At 44.4% G+C, this 18,289-nt stretch overlaps 2 protein-coding genes across 2 annotated transcripts in view; both read right to left on the bottom strand.

The window, feature by feature from the left end:
* The window catches only part of ZNF845 (zinc finger protein 845), a 40,020-nt gene extending 23,253 nt beyond the window's left edge, over positions 1-16,767 (bottom strand). The window contains exons 1-2 of the mRNA XM_030819742.1: positions 16,696-16,767; positions 8,732-8,858 (exon numbers count right to left, since the gene is read on the bottom strand). The gene's annotated coding sequence lies outside the window, so the exon portion shown is untranslated. The remainder of the gene's footprint in view (positions 1-8,731; positions 8,859-16,695) is intronic.
* LOC100600011 (zinc finger protein 816-like) lies at positions 5,922-7,766 on the bottom strand. The gene has a single exon (XM_030820224.1). The coding sequence runs from the start codon at positions 7,554-7,556 to the stop codon at positions 5,922-5,924; it is 1,635 nt and encodes a 544-aa protein (XP_030676084.1). The 5' UTR covers positions 7,557-7,766.
* Positions 16,768-18,289: the final 1,522 nt, after the last annotated feature.

Consider the following 18,289-nt stretch of genomic DNA (forward strand, 5'->3'; position numbering starts at 1 on the left):
AGTTGTTTTACCTTCGATTTTTTTGAAATATTAACTTAAAACGGGCAGGAAGCATCCATGTGATATTAGGGGTAACATCACGGCACATGAAAATCAATCCACCAACCAGAACCCGGAGGTTCCAGTCCTAGAGGGAGAGGATGACAGCAGGCGACATCCATGGCCCATCTGAGAGAGCCCGGACCCCCCCGTCCAGGCCCGGCTCTTTAGAATCACACGCCTTCGAGAGCCCGCCCCCTAGACGACGATAACCCTCTGGCCCCGCTCCTGCCCACAGTCGGACACGGCCCCAGGCAGCCTCCTCCATCTTGCCCCGCCCGAGTCCTGTTCCAGGCCCCGCCCCCACAGCGGCCTCCACCCTCTCGCCCCGACCCAGGCTCCGCCCCCTCTTTGACCTTTCCCCCCCTCCCGCCCCGTCCCCGCCCAGTGTCCAGAACCCGTCCAGACAGGGTCCAGGACACCCCCATGGTTGTTCAGCACGCAGCGCCCGGGGCTGACTCAGGTGACCTTTTTTTTTTTTTTTTTTTGTCTTTCTGCTTCAAACCTGCCTTTCGCAGCACCCTAGCCCCGAGTCCAGCCACAACAGGAATCTGGGTGCTTCGGAACGTTGAAATCCCCACGCGGCTTTGTGCAGTTGTCAGGGAGTCCCAGCTTCGCCATGGGAAGCTCGCAGGCCCGGTGGCTCTGCAGCTTTTGTATCGTTTTAGACCGTGTCCTCCACCTTTCAAGATCCTATTGCCCTTTTCATTAATCCCAGTTGGCGGCTGCTGAGCGCCTCACCCTTCATCCACCCGTTTCCCAGCTGTCAGCCCCTTTGTTCTCATGAGGGATGACTCCACAGTGTCCATCTTTGCTTGGCATGCTGGATGAGGACTATGAAATTCCTACTTTTATGAGAATTAGATCAATTGTTTTTGTATAACGTTCACTCGTTTTGTTGCCTCAAATGGGGACACAGTCCACACTTCATGTTCGAGTTCTTGGATCTTGCGCAGGAAAGAATTCAAGGCGAGTGTCCGAGTGCTGTGAGGAGAGTTTATTGAAAGCTACCAGTTACACAGTAGGGCGTCCCCAGAAAGCAGGGGGAACGCCTCCTCCTGAAGTTTTTCTTACATACGGGGCCTACGTAAAAGCTAAGGTATGTCTACCTGCCAGTGGGCTGACAGTGTAACAAAACTTAATACTTTCTGATTTAAAGCTATCCTTGGCCGGGCGCGGTGGCTCACGCCTGTAATCCCACCGCTTTGGAAGGCCGAGGCGGGCGGATCACCGGAGGTCAGGAGTTCAACACCAACCTGCTGTCTTAAAAGCATACGTTGTCATGGGATATTGGGTCATCTGGACATTGTGTTTCTGTAGGAGTTTGTCCTTGCAGGTATCAATAAGCTGTTTTCCTTAACCGTAAACATCTTATAACCGTGACTCGTGAGTGAGCAGTAAGGAATACGTCTTGCTAGTTTTTTTTTTTCTTTTTTTTTGAGACAGAGTCTTGCTGTGTCGCCCAGGCTGGTGTGCAGTGGCGCTATCCCGGCTCACTGCAACCTCCGCCTCCCGGGTTCAAGCAATTCTCCTGCCTCAGCCTCCTGAGTAGCTGAGATTACAGGCGTCCGCCACCACGCCCAGCTATTTTTTTTGTATTTTTAGTAGAGACGGGGTTTCACCATATTGGTCAGGCTGGTCTTGAACCCCTGACCTCGTGATCCACCCGCCTCGGCCTCCCAAAGTGCTGGGATTATAGGCGTGAGCCACCGCGCCGGGCCTACGTCTTACTAGTTTTAATGGACTTGAACTTTGTCACCCTAGCTCTCCTAGGTTCCTGCTTAACAGTTTGTCCACTCATGCAACACAGAGTCCTAAGCACAATTATGGACGACACCACTGTCTTGTAATGTATCTGACAGACTGAGCTTCTGCCCCAAGAACATAGAAATAGCAATACTAAGTGAAATATTAGGAAGTTTTATGTATGTATATAATTGATCATTATTTGCAGTTTTAAATTGGCTAAAATCACATAGAATGGGTTTTTATTTTAATCAAATGTTCGTAATCTATCTTTCACACAAAGTTGAAGAGCATTTCCTTATGTTGAGTACATATGAAAGAGTTCAGATTTTGGACCTGAGTTTGTGCTTTCCATTACATCTAGTTTTTTTCCTATTCTCTCTTGATTTTTTCTGTGTTCATGAGCTTGTGAACCAAAAGTATCTACTGGGTCTCACTCAATTTAGAAATCTATTTTGCCAAGGTTAAAAATGCCCCCGTGACACAGCCTCAAGGGGTCCTGATGACGTGTGCCCAAGGTGTTCAGGCTGCAGTTCGGTTTTACACATTTTAGGGAGACATAATACATCAATCAAAACATGTAAGATATATATTGGTTTGGTCTGGAAAGGTGGAGTAACTGGACTTAGGGGGGCTTCCGGGTCACAGGTAGATAACAAAGTAAAGTCCAAGGGTCTGTCATAAACTGGGTTAGAAGAGACGAGAAGATTCCCAGGAGACTTGGTCTCAAGCAATCCTCCCACCTCAGCCTCCCAAGATGTGTGGACCACAGGTGTGATCCACTGAACATAGTGGAGTCTCCAGCTCAAAAAAACAAAACAAAGACCAACGTACTCTATCGAATTACTTCATCTGACATTTTTTTGAAATGAAATGTTTCACATCTTTATTACTGAACCCAGCCAACCAATGCATTCATAACAGATTCAGAGATTAAAAAATATATTCCCAATAAAACATGTCCAACTCTCCAGACAGTGGTGACACTTTCAGCTGGATATGATAACATGATTGTGACCCTTATTACCAGTTTTCATGCGAGTCCACTGGGAAATGGGACAGTTTTGCTTTTCTTGGCCAGGACTCGCTTAATCCTGAAAGTCTTGTGAGAAGACATGGTGAGAAGCGGAGTCAAGCACACACCACAATGACGGAAAGAGGAGAAGACGCATGACTTTTTTTTAGACTGTTTCTTTTCTTTTTTTTTTTTGCCCAGGCTGGAGTGCAATGGTGCAATCTTGGCTCACTACAACCTCCACCTTCTGGGTGCCAGTGATTCTCCTGCCTCAGCCTCCCAAGTAGCTGAGTTTGGTCAAAATATGAACTAGAAATGCAGGAATGGGCCGGGCGCGGTGGCTCAAGCCTGTAATCCTAGCACTTTGGGAGGCCGAGGTGGGCAGATCACGAGGTCAGGAGTTCGAGACCATCCTGGCCAACATAGTGAAACCCTGTCTCTACTAAAAATACAAAAAAAAAAAATTGGCAGGGTGTGGTGGCGGGCGCCTGTAGTCCCAGCTATTCGGGAGGCTGAGGCAGGAGAATGGCGTGAACCCGGGAGGCAGAGCTTGCAGTGAGCCGAGATGGTGCCACTGCACTCCAGCCTGGGGGACAGAGCCAGACTCTGACTCAAAAAAAAAAAAAAAGAAATGCAGGAATGTGGCCAAAGGTGGGGAGCTTGAATGTTATTACATATTCCTGCTTGACCTTTACTGCCAACACCAACACAAATGGCCAGAAATCTCTTACGTGAAAATCTTCATGATCTCGTGGGAAAACCCTGATATTTGTAAATGCTGCAAAACAGGCTCAAAAAAAAAAGGTCAGTCGCAGTGGCTCACACCTGTAATCCTTCCACATTGGGAGGCTGGGGCGGGTGGATCAGCTGGGGTCAGGAGTTCTAGACCAGCCTGACCAACATGGAGAAACCCCCTCTCTACTAAAAATACAAAAATTAGCCAGGCATGGTGGCAGGCACCTGTAATCCCAGCTACTCAGGAGGCTGAGGCAGGACAATTGCTTGAACCTAGGAAGCAAAGGTTGCAGTGAGATCACACCACTGTACTCCAGCCTGGGTGACAAGAGCGAGACTCCATCTCAAGACAAAAATAAAATAAAATATAAAATAAAAATAAATAAAAATACAAAAATTAGCATGGTGTGTTGGCGCACACCACTAATCCCAGCTACTCAGGAGACTGAGGCAGGAGAATTGCTTGAATGCAGGAGGCGGAGGTTCCAGTGAGCCGAGATCATGTCATTGCACTATAGGCTGAGTGACAAGAGCAAGACTCCATCTCAAAAAATAAAAATTAAAACCAGGCTGGGTAAAGTGGCTCAAGTCTGTTGGCCAGGCTCATCTCAAACTGCTGACCTCAAGTGATCTACCTGCCTTGGCCTCCCAAAGTGCTGGGATTACAGGCATGAGCCACCACACCTGGCCCATTCTTCGTAACATTAACACTTTTCATGTCAATTAATGCCTGAACTCAATGTTAACTCAAACTCAAGTCAATGCTGAATTGACTGTAATGTCAATTAAAGCTTTATGATTTTCTATATTCATTTGGAACAATTATCTCAAAAATGAATTTTCTGATCGAGACCATCCTGGCTAACACAGTGAAACCCTGTCTCTACTAAAAATACAAAAAAAATTAGCCAGGCATGGTGGCTGGCCCCTGTAGTCCCAGCTACTCGGGAGGCTGAGGCAGGAGAATGGCGTGAACCCAGGAGGCGGAGCTTGCAGTAAGTCGAGATTGTGCCACTGCACTCCAGTCTGGGCAACAGAGCGAGACTCCGTCTCAAAAAAAAAAAAATGAATTTTCTAATGTTCTGCATGGAGTGCCCACAGACTGGAGACCTTGCCACACTTATGACATTTGTAAGATTTCTGTCCAGTACGGATTCTCTGATGCCTAATGACTTGTGAACGTGAAGTAAAGGCTTTGCCACAATCATCACACTTGTGAGTTTCTCTCCTGTGTGAATTCTCCTTTGCATAGGATGAAGCTTGACAGAAGACCTTGTCAGAGTCATGACATTTGTAAGGTTTCTCTCCAGTATGAGTTCACTGATGAACTGCAATGTATGAATGATGTCTGAAAAATTTGACACATTTATTACACTTGTAAGATTGTGGGGGAAAGAGAGATCAGACTGTTACCGTGTCTATGTAGAAAAAGGAAGACATAAGAAACTCCATTTTGTTCTGTACTAAGAAAAATTCTTCTACTTTGAGATGCTGTTAATCTGTAACTCTAGCCCCAACCCTGTATTCGCAGAAACATGTGCTTTATTGACTCAAGGTTTAATGGATTTAGGGCAGTGCGGATGTGCTTTGTTAAAAATGTGTTTGCAGGCAGTATGCTTGGTAAAATCATCGCCATTCTCCAGTCTCAAGTACCCAGGGACAAAATACGCTGCAGAAGGCCACAGGGACCTCTGTCCAAAAAACCCTGGGTATTGTCCAAGGTTTCTCCACACTGAGACAGCCTGAGATATGGCCTCGTGGGAAGGGAAAGACCTGACCGTCCCCTAGTCCAACACCCATAAAGGGTCTGTGCTGAGGAGGATTAGTGAAAGAGGAAGGCCTCTTTGCAGTGGAGATAAGAGTAAGTCATCTGTCTCCTGCTCGTTCCTGGGAATGGAATGTCTCAGTGTAAAACCCGATCATTCATTCTATTTACTGAGATAGGAGAAAACCGTCTTATGGCTGGAGGTGAGACATGCTGGCAGCAATACTGCTCTTTACAGCACTGAGATGTTTGTGTAAAGTCAACATAAATCTGGCCTACGTACACATCAAGCCACAGCACCTTTCCTTAAAATTATTTACGACACAGAGTCCTTTGCTCACACGTTTTCCTGCTGACCCTCTCCCCACCATCACCCTATAGTCCTGCCACATCCCCCTGACCGAGATTGTAGAGATAGTGATCAATAAATACTGAGGGAACTCAGACTGGTACTGGCACGGGTCCTCCGTATACTGAGCGCTGGTCCCCTGGGCCCACTGTTCTTTCTCTATACTTTGTCTCTGTTTCTTATTTCTTTTCTCAGTCTCTCATCCCACCTGACAAGAAACACCCACAGGTATGGAGGGGCTGGCCTCCTTCACAAGATCTCTCTTGAATTCTCTAATGATCTGCAATGGCTGTAGCATTACTGAAGACTTTGTGAGAATCATTGCATTTGTAAAGTTTCCCTACACCATGGATTGCCTGATGGTGAGTAAGTGCTGGCTTCCCACTAAAGGCTTTGCCACACTCATTGCACTTGTAAGGTTTCTCTCCAGTATGAACTCTCTGATGTTGTGCAAGGCATGAATCACTCCAGAAAGCCTTGTCACAAACCTTACATTTGTATGGTTTTTCTCCAGTGTGAATTCTCCTATGTCTTTCAAGGTGTGATTTGCAACTGAAAACTTTGTCACATTCTTCACATTTGTAAGGTTTCTCTCCAGTATGAATTCTATGATGATGTGCAAAGTTTTGTCTTCTACTAAAAATCTTGCCACATTCATTACATGTGTAAAGTTTCTCTCCAGTATGAAGTCTATGATGGCATTGAAGGTATGACTTCTGACGGGAGGTCTTGCCACACTCATTACTCTTGTAAGGTTTCTCTCCAGTATGAATTGCCTTATGAATTACAAGGCCTGAATTTCGACGGAAGGTCTTGCCACACTCATTATATTTGTAAGGTTTCTCTCCAGTATGAAGTCTACGATGGCATGTAAGGGATGACGTCTGACTGAAGGTCTTGCCACACTCATTACACTTGTATGGTTTCTCTCCAGTATGAAGCGTATGATGGCATTGAAGGGACGTCTTCTGGTGGAAGGTCTTGCCACACTCATTACACTTGTAAGGTTTCTCTCCAGTGTGAAGCGTATGATGGCATTGAAGGGACGTCTTCTGGTGGAAGGTCTTGCCACACTCATTACACTTGTAAGGTTTCTCTCCAGTATGAAGTCTACGATGGCATACAAGGGATGACTTCCAACTGAAGATCCTGCCACACTCATTACACTTGTAAGGTTTTACACCAGTATGGAGTCTATGATGGCATGTAAAAGATGACATCTGACTGAAGGTCTTGCCACACTCATTACACTTGTAAGTTTTCTCACCAGTGTGACATCTATGATGACATGCAAGGCATCGCTTCTGATTAAAGATCTTGCCACATACATTACATTTATACCGTTTCTCTCTTGAATGGGTTATGTGGTGTCTCTTAAAGAGTGAGCTATAATTAAAGGCTTTGCCACACTCATTATATTGGCAAGGCTTTTCTCTCATGCATACTTCCTGTATTTGTGTGAGTACTGAAGAGTGGAGGAAATTTTTCCCATACTTACTAGAAATATGGGTTTTGAGCCTACAAGAAATTCCTTGGGATGTTGAAGGTAAGGAAGCACCACTGATAGACTTGTCCACTTGGTTACTAATTTTCCCTTCGGTTGGAAATACGTGCAGTTCAGGCAAATGCGAATGAAAGCTTACTCCAAGCTGATCTTTAATAGGCTTGTTTCCAGCATGCCTTTGATCACATCGGTCTGGACTACCAGCCAACTCTTTAGTTTCTGTCATAGGTGCTTCATGGCCATTTCTTTCAACTTCTTGCCACTGAAACTCAAAGTGATGAATATCTTTCTTGATTTCTGGGAAGCAAAAATCTCCAATGTGATGACTTTTATGTCTTTCCAATGTCCCTGTGTGGAACTCTTCTCCTGTATTACCCTGCCCGGTTGGTAAGAACTCCATCATGGATTTTAAAGAGCTATCTAAAAAATATAAAGACCAATAGGTTTCCAATTAAGTACAGATGGTAAATAATAGTTAATATTGAAATGTGTAAATATTACACAAAAAGCAATAGTTATTTTAAAATTCCCAAATGTGATCTTCAAAGTTTAGAAACACCCTGTCTCTACTAAAAATACAAAAATTAGCCAGGCATGGTGGTGGGTGCCTGTAATCCCAGCTACTTGGGAGGCTGAGGCAGGAGAATTGCTTGAACCCAGGAGGCAGAGGTTGCAGTGAGTGGAGATCATGACATTGCACTCCAGCCTGGGCAACAAGAGAAAAATTCTGTGTCAAAAAAAAAAAAAGAGTTCAGTCAAGAGCCTCATATACATGAGGCAGTAAGCCTGAATGATGTCCTCCCTAGGAAGAATTTCTATAGCAGTGACTGCTGCTTAGAGAAGTCGATCATTAGTTTATGTGATGAGCACAGTCACAGTGCCAGTGAGAGACGCTTCTGTGATGGTTCTCAAAAACCAGAACAAAAGGCCAAGTGTGGTGGCTCACGCGTGTAATCCCAACACTTGGAGGCTGAAGCGGGCGAATTGCTTGAGGCCAGGAGTTCAAGACCTGGCCAACAAGGTGATACCCTATGTCTAATAAAAATACAAAAATTGGCCAGGTATGGAGGCATGTGCCTGTAATTCCAGTTAGGTTGAGAGGCTGAGGTACACGAATTGCTTGAACCCAGGAGGCAGAGGTTGCAATAAGCTGAGATCATGACACTGCACTCCAGCCTGTTCAACAGAGGGACACTCTGTCTGAAAACAAAGAAAAAGAAAACAAAACCAGAAGCACAGCTGGAAACACTTGTCAGTCAGTGTCATGCTTTCTATCTCATCTCCTGGGTCACGCTGACAATTCTGCTCAGAACTTCCAGGGGCATCTCTGCCTAGAGCAGGATGATGTTCAATTGTATTAGTCAGTGTTCATGAATTTTCTGTTTTTATGTAAAAGCACTCCACAGGAGAGTCTCTAAGAAGCCATCCATGACAGATAGGAGGGTCATCACTGCAGAAAACAATGACATGTACATCAAAAGCATGTATGCAGCAACATCACAAAAGAGAATACAAAATCAGGAAGAGCCAAGATAGACAAGGACAGACTCCTCTTGTCTGGAGGGATATTTTCCTCACCCACAGCCTCCAGGTTCCTGTAGTTCTCCAACATCACTTCCCTGTATAAAGCCCTCTGCGCAGGGTTCAGGCATTTCCACTCCGCCAATGAGAATTCTATAGCCACATCCCTGAAAGTCAAGCGTCCCTAAAATGAAAAACACATTTCAACAAAACATTACGGAGGAGTGAGTTATCATCTTCACACGAAATGAGAAAAGAGAAAATAAGTATTGATTTGATCCAAGACTGACAAATCCACATTAAGATATTTTTGAAAATTTTTTCTGTATAGTTGCGTTTTATTGTACTTTTTCATGATAGATTTTAAAATCCCCTAAGTCACTGTGGAAGTCTCAGTTTTATGGACAATATAAAAAATATATGGCCTGGCATGGTGGCTCACGCCTAAAATCCCAGCACTTTGGGAGGCTGAGGCAGGTGGATTGCCTGAGCTCAGGAGTTTGACACCACCCAGGACAACATGGTGAAACTCCGTCTCTACTAAAAATATAAAAAGAAAACCCCCCCAAAAAAACCAGGTGTGGTGGCGTATGCCTCTAGTCCCAGCTACTTGGGAGGCTGAGGCAGGAGAATAACTTGAGAACCAGAGGTAAAGTTTGCAGTGAGCCCAGATCATGCCACTGCACTTCAGCTTGGGCTGCAGAGTAAGACTCGATCTCAAAAAAAAAAAAATTATTATAGATATATAATAAATTTTATAATAAAATTTATTTATAATTATTTTATTATAAAATTTATTATATATATATAATAAATCCACACCTGTAATCCAATCACTTTGGGACTAAGGTCAGGAGTTCGCAACCAACCTCTCCAACACGACGAAACTCCGTTATCTACTAAAAATTAAAAAATTGGCTGGGCATGGTCGAGGGGTGTCTGTAATCCCAGTGATTCAGGAAGCTGAGGAAAGAAAATTGCTTGAACTCTGGAGGCGGAGGTTGCAGGAAGCCAAGATCACAACACTGCAATCCTGCCTGGGCAACAGAGTGATACTCTTTCTAAAAAAAAAAAGTATATATATATATTGCAAATGATGTGTTTTCTACACAAACCCTGGGCTTGGCCGCATGCAGTAGGTCACGCCTGTAATCCCAGCACTTTGGAAGGCCGAGGCAGGCGCGATCATAATGTCAAGAAATAGAGACCATTCTGGCCAAATACAAAAATTAGCTGGGCATGGTGGTGCACCTATAGTCCCAGCTATGCGAGAGGCTGAGACAGAATAATCGCTTGAACTCGGGAGGCGGAGGTTGCAGTGAGCTGAGATGGTGCCACAGCACTCTACCCTGTTGACAAAGTGAGACACTGTCTCAAAAAAAAAAAAAAAAAAAAGCCGGGTGCCATGGTTCACTTTGGAGGCTGAGGTGGGTAAATCACCTGAAGTCAGGAGTTCTAGACCAGCCTGGCCAACATGGTAAAAGCTCGTCTCTACTAAAAATACAAAAATTAGCCGGGCATGGTGGCATGCGCCTGTAATCCCAGCTACTCGGGGGGGCTGAGGCAGGAGAATCGCTTGAACCCGGGAGGCAGAGGTTGCAGTGAGCCGAGATCGCGCCATCACACTCCAGCCTGGGGGACAAGAGCGAGACGTCATCTCAAAAAATAAATAAATAAATAAATACACAAAAATTAGCCGGGTGTGGTGGCACGTGCCTGTAGTCCCAGCTACTCAGCAGGCTGAGGTAGGAGAATCGCTTGAACCTGGGAGGCAGAGGTTGCAGTGATCCGAGATGGCGCCACAGCACTCCAGCCTCACAACACAGGGAGACTCTGCCTCAATAAATAAATAAATATATATATAAAAATCCAGGCGCGGTGGCTCACGCCTGTAATCCCAGACTTTGGGAGGCTGAGACAGGCGGATCACGATGTCAGGAGATCGAGACCATCTGGAAAACATGGTGAAACCCCTCTCTACCAAAAATACAAAAATTAGCCGGGTGTGGTGGCACACGCCTGTAGTCCCAGCTACTTGGGAGGCTGAGGCAGGAGAATTGCTTGAACCCGGGAGGCAGAGGTTGCAGTTACCCAAGATCACACCACTGCACTCCAGCCTGGGTGACAGACCAAGACTCCCTCTCAAAATAAAAAGAAAGTAATGAAAGAAGTCTAAAGAGTAACTCCAATCCACAAATATATACAAAATTCTCCAGTAAAGGTAAATTAAAAGACAGATAGGCCAGGCGCGGTGGTTCACACCTTGTTGTCCCAGCAGTTTAGGAGGCCGAGGTTGGCAGATCAACTGAGGGCGGGAGTTCCAGACCAGCCTGACCAACAAGGAGAAACCCTGTGTCTATTAAAATATAAAATTAGCCAAGCGTGGTGGCACACGCCTGCAATCCCAGCTACTCGGGAAACTAAAGTAGGAGAATCACTTGAAACCAAGAGTTGGAGGTTGCAGTGACCCGAGATTGTGCCATTGCACTCCAGCATGGGCGACAAGAACAAAACTTCGTCTCATCAATCAATAAATAAATAAACAGGCAAAAGGACAGATACAGAAACTGGTATAAGTACACCTTTTCTTCGTAATTCAACTTTTTTTCCTATTATTTAGAAGAAAAAAGGATGAAAAAACACCATACATATGTTAATGAAAATGCAACATACACAGAAATAATTCTGACATAAAGAGTTCTAGTGGAGAAAGAGAAGCTTTTGGAGGTTATGGAATTTTTTTTGTTTTTTTTTTTTTTTGAGACAGAGTCTCGCTCTGTTGCCCAGGCTAGAGTGCAGTGGCGCAACCTCGGCTCACTGCAACCTCCGCCTACCCGGTTCAAGTGACTCTCCTGCCTTAGCCTCTTGAGTAGCAGGGATTACAGGCGCCCACCACCATGTCTGGCTAATTTTTGTATTTTTAGTAGAGATAGAGTTTCGCCATGTTAGCCAGGCTGGTTTTGAACTGCTGACCTCAGGTGATTTGCCCACCTCAGCCTCCCAAAGTGCTGGGATTACAAGCGTGAGCCACTGGGGCACAAGAATTGTTTAAGCCTGAGAGGCAGAGCCTGCTGTGGTGAGCCAAGATCGCGCTACTGCACTGTAGCCTTGGCAACAGAGTGAGACGCTGTCATAAACAAACAAACAAACAAAATAAGAAGGGAGTCAAAGCATGTCTACACAAAAAATCAAATAAACACAAAAAGTAGGAAATGAGAAATGAAGAACAAAAAAACCTACAGGAAATACAGATAATGTGTAACAAAATCGCAATGGCAAGGTCTTCTCCATCAGTAATACTTCAAATGTAAATATTTAACTCTGCACTCAGAAGGCAAAGACTGGCTGAATCAACAGGAACCAACCACATGTTCTCCACAGAAAACTCATATTAGCCCTAAGGACACACATATGCTACAATTTAAAAAATAAAAACCAATAATTAGGTATGGGGGTTGGCGCCTCAGGAGGCCGAGGAGGATCTCTTGAGCCCAGGAGACCAAACCAACTTCAACAATACAGCAAGACCTTGTCTCTAAAACAAAAAATAAAACTGAAATATTCACCTGGCATGGTGGCATGCACCTGTACCAGCTACTGGGGGAGGCTGAGGTGGGACAATCACCTGACCCCAGGAATTCAAGATTGCAGTGAGTCATGATCACACCATTGCACTCCACCCTGGGTGACAGAGCAAGACATTGTATCTAAAATTTTTTTTAATACAAAAAAATACTAAAGATAAAAAATGATTTTTTTTTATCCAAGGAGAGCAGAGGTGGCTATACTAAAATGTTTTAACTCAAAAATATTTTATCGGAGACATGGAAGGACATTACATCACGATAATAGGGTCAATTCACCAAGAATATACAATAACTAGAGATATACACGCATGAATATCAGAGCTCCATATATAAAGCCAATGTTTGCAGAACTCAAAGAAATAATCCATTGTAATGCTAGGAGATTTCAACATCACACTTTCAATAATGGGTAAAACAACAAGAGAACTGATGAATAAAAAAGTAAAGGGAGGCTGGGCGAGTGGCTCTCGTAAACCTAGCACTTTGGGTGGCCAAGGTGGGGAGATCACCTGAGGTCAGGAGTTTGAGACCAGCTATGCTCCCCATGAGGACCTGTGGACCCAACACAGGGTCTTTCTGTCGACTGTCTTTCCCACTCAGCTGAGAGCCACCTATTCCCCTGTGACACACACCGGTAAAGTGTGGATGAAACACAACTGAAGAATGGCTGAGGGGCCTTGTGGAATAAGAAGAAATGCATATATTGGTCTCTTTCCCGGTTCCTGACACAGAGCTCCGAAGACCTTGGGTGGTCCTGGGTGTGGCAGCGTGATTTGTCCTAATGAGGCAACCTCTGTGGTCTCCTGGATGGGGCTGATCACCAGCAACACGACGCCAGGCTTAGAAGCATGGAAGAGTCACCACCATCCACCATCCTCCAGGAAGGGTGGGGGCTGGAGACTCCGTTAACATCAATCATGACTTCGTGATGAAGCCTCCATGCTCATCCCTGAACTATGGGGGACAAGAGCTTCCAAATGCTGAACACACCCACGTGCCTGGGGCATGGCACACCCAGTGAATCTTTCCACCGTCCTGGCGTGCAACACAGCTCACTGGAAAGATGTCTCTGGTGTTAAGTACACTGTTATTTGTTTAAGCCACTGCTACTTTCATCTAGGACATCTGAAAAAGAATGAAATGACGGTAGCTAGCCCTGTAAGATATTTTGGTTGATGGGCAGACTGATAGATGGGTGGAGCTCAAAACTCAGAAATAGACTGCAGTGCATAAGACACACTACAAAGTGACAAAATAGATTCTTTACAACATATAGCAAAATAAAGGTCTGATAAAAAATAAAGCTACATGGCAAAAAAAAAAAGTACAAGTTTTGATCAGGTTAATTCTGGCAGGTTGTGCTGGGCCTTCTGAGATTTCTGGGGATGGACAGCTGCCACTCCCACCCCGAGTTCCCTAATCTGCCATTTTTACTGAAGTCCCTCCCCACCATCACTCGATTTGAAAATGAGTAATGAATCCTTTTTCAAGAAACTGAGAATTAAGAAAGCCTATCTATACATGATCCTCAAATGATTATTGTCAGTGCTTCTCTGCCGAGAAAGAGCAAAGACTGTCACACCCACAGAAGCAGGATGTTCCATCACATAGGACACTTCTCCATGAGCTCTAACATGGTTTGCTCTGTGTCCCCACCCAAATCTCATGTCTAATTGTAATCCCCACGTGTCAGGGGAGGGGCCTGGCGGCAGGTGATTGAATCATGGGGGCGGATTTCACCCTTGCTGTTCTCTTGATAGTGAGTGCGTTCTCACAAAATCTGATTGGTTTAAAATATATTAAGTTCAGTTTCCCACACTACTCAATTTGTCCTCTACAGACCAGCATAGTATTCCCTGGGGGCTATAGATGCCAACTCTCAGGCTACTTCCACCACTACTGAGTCACATTCTTCATTGGAACAAATTCCCCAGGAAATTTTTTTGGGCATTGAAGTTTGAACACTACCATGCAAGAGTATTAGAGTGTGGCTTTAAAAAAAAAAAAAAAAATCACTTAAAATGGAGTCATTTTTGCTGGGCGCAGTGGCTCACTCCTGTAATCCCAGCACTTTGGGAGGCTGAGGCGGGCAGATCACCTGAAGTCGGAGTTCGAGACCAGACTGACCAATATGGAGAAACCCCGTCTCTACTAAAAATGCAAAAATTAGCTGGGCATGGTGGCATGTGCCTGTAATCCCAGCTACTTGGGAGGCTGAGGCAGGAGAATCGCTTGAACCCAGGAGGTGGAGGTTGCACTGAGCCGAGATCGTGCCATTGCACTAGAGCTGGGCAACAAAAGCGAAACTCCATCTCAAAAAAAAAAAAAAAAAAAAAAAAAAGAGAGGGGGTTAATTTTTCCATCAATGTAAATTATGTCCCACACTGATCTATCTTGACGACTTTGTGTTTACACAATATATTTCTTTTTGTTGTTGAGACGGGGGTCTCTCTCTGTTGCCCAAGCTGGAATGCACTGGCGCCATCTTGGCTCACAGCAACCTCTGCCTCCTGGGCTCAAGCCATCCTCCTGCCTCAGGCTCATGAGTAGCTGAGACCATAGGTATGAGCCACCACGCCTGGCTAATTTTTGTATTTTTTGTAGAGATGAGGTTTCTCCATGTTGCCCAGGCTGGTTTCGAACTCCTGACCTCAAGTGATCCACCTGCCTTGGCCTCCCAAAGGGCTGGGATTACAGGTGTGGGCCACCAACCCTGACCTACACAATATATTTCTTTTGTTTGAATAGAGTTAATTATTTGAAAGATCGTTAACATGGCAATTACCAGATTATCAGAAAAACTTGTGAAAGTCTTCAAAATTAAAGATAACTGGGCTTCTTTTCAGTGGAATTGATAAAGAGGGTACATTTTTCTCTATGAAAATTGGAAAACAATTTTCTCCCTCCACAAAATGATTTTCTCTGCTTAAGTACTTTTATTTACTTATGCTAAATCTCTGCAACAAAATATGAGTAAATGTTTCTTCCTAAATTTTGGAAAACACAATGTAAGCATTTTAAAAATCATTAATTGAGCTAATATTAAAAATTTAAATACACAAATGATAAAAGCAATTTAACATATCACACATGTTGAAAATCATTAAATACAAATACTAAAATTATATTGTAAATGTAAATCTGAATGAAATGGATATGTGCTTTTATGCCTTTAATAAAAGTAGCTTTACTGAGATGAAAATATTTTTATTTGTGTCCTATAAATTTTTCTGTCGAGGTAAAGCAACATTTTAAGATTAGGGGCTAGATGAGAAATAAGCTCATCTTTATTAAAGTGGGAAAAGCTGGGTAAGAGTGTTGTAGACAAATTTCTATTCAGATTGAGTATATAGAGAATACTACAGATACTGATGAACTGGATATTACCTTCAAACTCTTTGGGTCAACATATCTGTTGGAAGGTCTTCAGATAATCTTGCAATAAAAACCATATTGAGGACATAGTATAACTAAACTAGTAAACACAAATTGAACCATTTTCTAAGAAATATTCTATTTTTCTTCAACACACACACACACACACACACACACACACACACACAGCATCCAAACATGACCTTACTGTTGGCCAAAAGAAAATTTCAGCTAACTGAAAAAATATAACGCTAATCAAACTTTATTTCAAAGAGATATTAATTTGTATTAATAGTTTTCACCTCCAGTGTGTAGTAGATCAAAATATTAAATATAATGAACTAAGGGATTAATATCTATTTTAAAAAATGTTGTTGACCTAAATTATCAGATACCTCAATCCTCTACCAACATGCCCAGGTCGTGACCCTATGAAAGTCCCTGGCCCTAAACCCAGGGTTGCATCCCTATCGTCCCAATGCAGGAGGAATGAAAATGGAAATTATGTTCTAATGGGAGTTGCTGTAAAATTGCAAATTTTGTACAAGCAGAGTTTTGCATTTCACCTTGTGCTTTCCATCCCCTACAGAGCAACTCCAGCCCTTGTTTAATTAAATATAGCGTTCTAATTCCCAGAGCCTGAGACTTTCCGGATTCCACACTGACCCCCAACCCCGCCCCACCACTGCCACCAAGGTCCTAGCTCCCAGACCCCTGTAGAATCTCATCTCCACCTGCTGGCAAAAACAGTTTTTGATTTAACAGTTTTTGATTTAAAAGTTTTCAACTTGTAAAGAGTAAAACATCTCGGTTTCCAATATAAAAGACCCAGGAAACTCTAAGCTTCGCCTTACGTTGTTTGAAACATTAGCTTAAAATAAGCAGGAAGCAGCTCTGCTACAGAGGACATCACAGAGATTCAAATGGATGCAAATGAGGACCATCAAGTAGTTGGGCAGAAAAATAACCCACAGACCGGGAAATTCCCTGGGGCGGGGCGAAACTAGGGAAGGCCAGGCTCCGCCCCTTTCCCAGACCCGCCCCTATCTCGGCTCCCACCTCGGATCCAGCCGTCTCCATTGCGAGACCAGCCAGGGTCCAGGCGCTGGTCCAGGACGCTGCGGCCCCGCCCTGCCATGAGAGGGATTGCCCGCAGACCCGGAAGCGGATGGAGGGGAAGCGGATGGAGAGGTCACGCGTCAGTGAGAAGGGTTTACGTCTTCCGTCTTCAAACTTGCACTCCTCTTCTACGGTGTTCCGCACCGATGTCCGGGATCCTCTAGATTTTAAAATCTGCACACCCGTTCCTCTCTTGAGAGTCCCGGCGTCGTTATGAGACGCTGGGAATCCAGTTGCTCCCTTGCGCATCTGTATCCCCTTAAAGTCGTCCTCAGGCTAGGTCCTTGAAACGACCTTTGTGCCTTGAAGCTCTGTAGACACTGCCTGCTGTTGGAGAGGCACAATTAAAAATAAAATCTTTTCCCAGTGTAGAAAACCTCTCTACAAAGGTGGTAGAGAAAGAAAATAGTTTGAAAAAGCGTTAAACCCAAATGTGATGTGCGTCACAGGCAAGCCGCTAAGCAATTGCAATGACACAAAGAAATCTCACACTTTTATGTAGCCAAGTAGAACATACTTGTCTTCAAGGCAAATAATAGCTAGTTCTCAAGTAAGAGGACTTGACTGCCCCATTGGTCACACATAGATCATCCTAGATTCACCTGGTAGTTGGGCTGACCATCTGTTAAAGCTAATTGGCTTTATCCAGAGGAAACACAGACTTCATACACTTTATGACAAGAAGTTGTTTTGCAGCTTGGATTAAGGCTCCAAGAGCCTGATGCGAGGCTCCTACGCTCCCACAGAAACTAGGAGATGGGGTGCTATTTTCCTTAATGTTTACATTTCAAAGAGAAGTTTCTCAGGTTCTTTAGAAAGACATCACTGGGTCATAAAGCTGGCAAAGAACGACCCAGTTTTCAGAGGCATTCAAATGCATGTCTAAGAGAGAAGTACTTACAAGTTTTCTAAAGTAAATGTTCTAAGAAAAAGGACGGTATAGCATCTCGTTTTCAACAGGGAGAACCGAGCCTCTTCACATTGCCGAGTCATTTTCCTACTTCAATCCCTTCACTGTCTTCCCTCCCCCGCCTTATGCCCTATAAATCCCTGACTCAGGAGATGGAGTCAAGCTCTTGAGCTCTGCCTCCCTCACCGTTTTAGGCCTGTCAAGTGCAGCCCTGAATGCTGCATCTTCTTCCTGGGCCTAGGATTCTGCAGGCCTTACTGCTTCCCTGAAAGTCCCTATCCTCAAGTCCTCCCTGGGTCAGCATCTGCCTCTCCCTAGAACTCCCCTTCACGCAAGGTTTTTGTCTTCAGGAGTCCCCTGGGTCTCAGGAGATGACAGACTCCTGTCTGTGACACCATGAGTTTCTTCCGTCCTGAATCACATATGTTAGCTGAGAGGCAGGCAAATAGGGTCTGGAGGCATGGAACATAAGGCCAATTCACATTTCAGCTATGACAGGAAATAGCCCCTCCATAGGGCATATGCCAAGGAAATGACTTTGTAACTTTACTTCATCCTATTTACATAGGGCATACACCAAGTAACCAATGGAATCCTCTAGAGGGTATTTTAACTCCCGAAAAT

Source organism: Nomascus leucogenys, chromosome 10 (assembly GCF_006542625.1).
Source record: "Nomascus leucogenys isolate Asia chromosome 10, Asia_NLE_v1, whole genome shotgun sequence".
Classification (NCBI taxonomy): Eukaryota; Metazoa; Chordata; class Mammalia; order Primates; family Hylobatidae; genus Nomascus; species Nomascus leucogenys.

Bases quoted from the DNA above. Each gene is read 5' to 3' on its own strand.
- LOC100600011 (XM_030820224.1), bottom strand. From the start codon at position 7,556: ATGATGGAGTTCTTACCAACCGGGCAGGGTAATACAGGAGAAGAGTTC.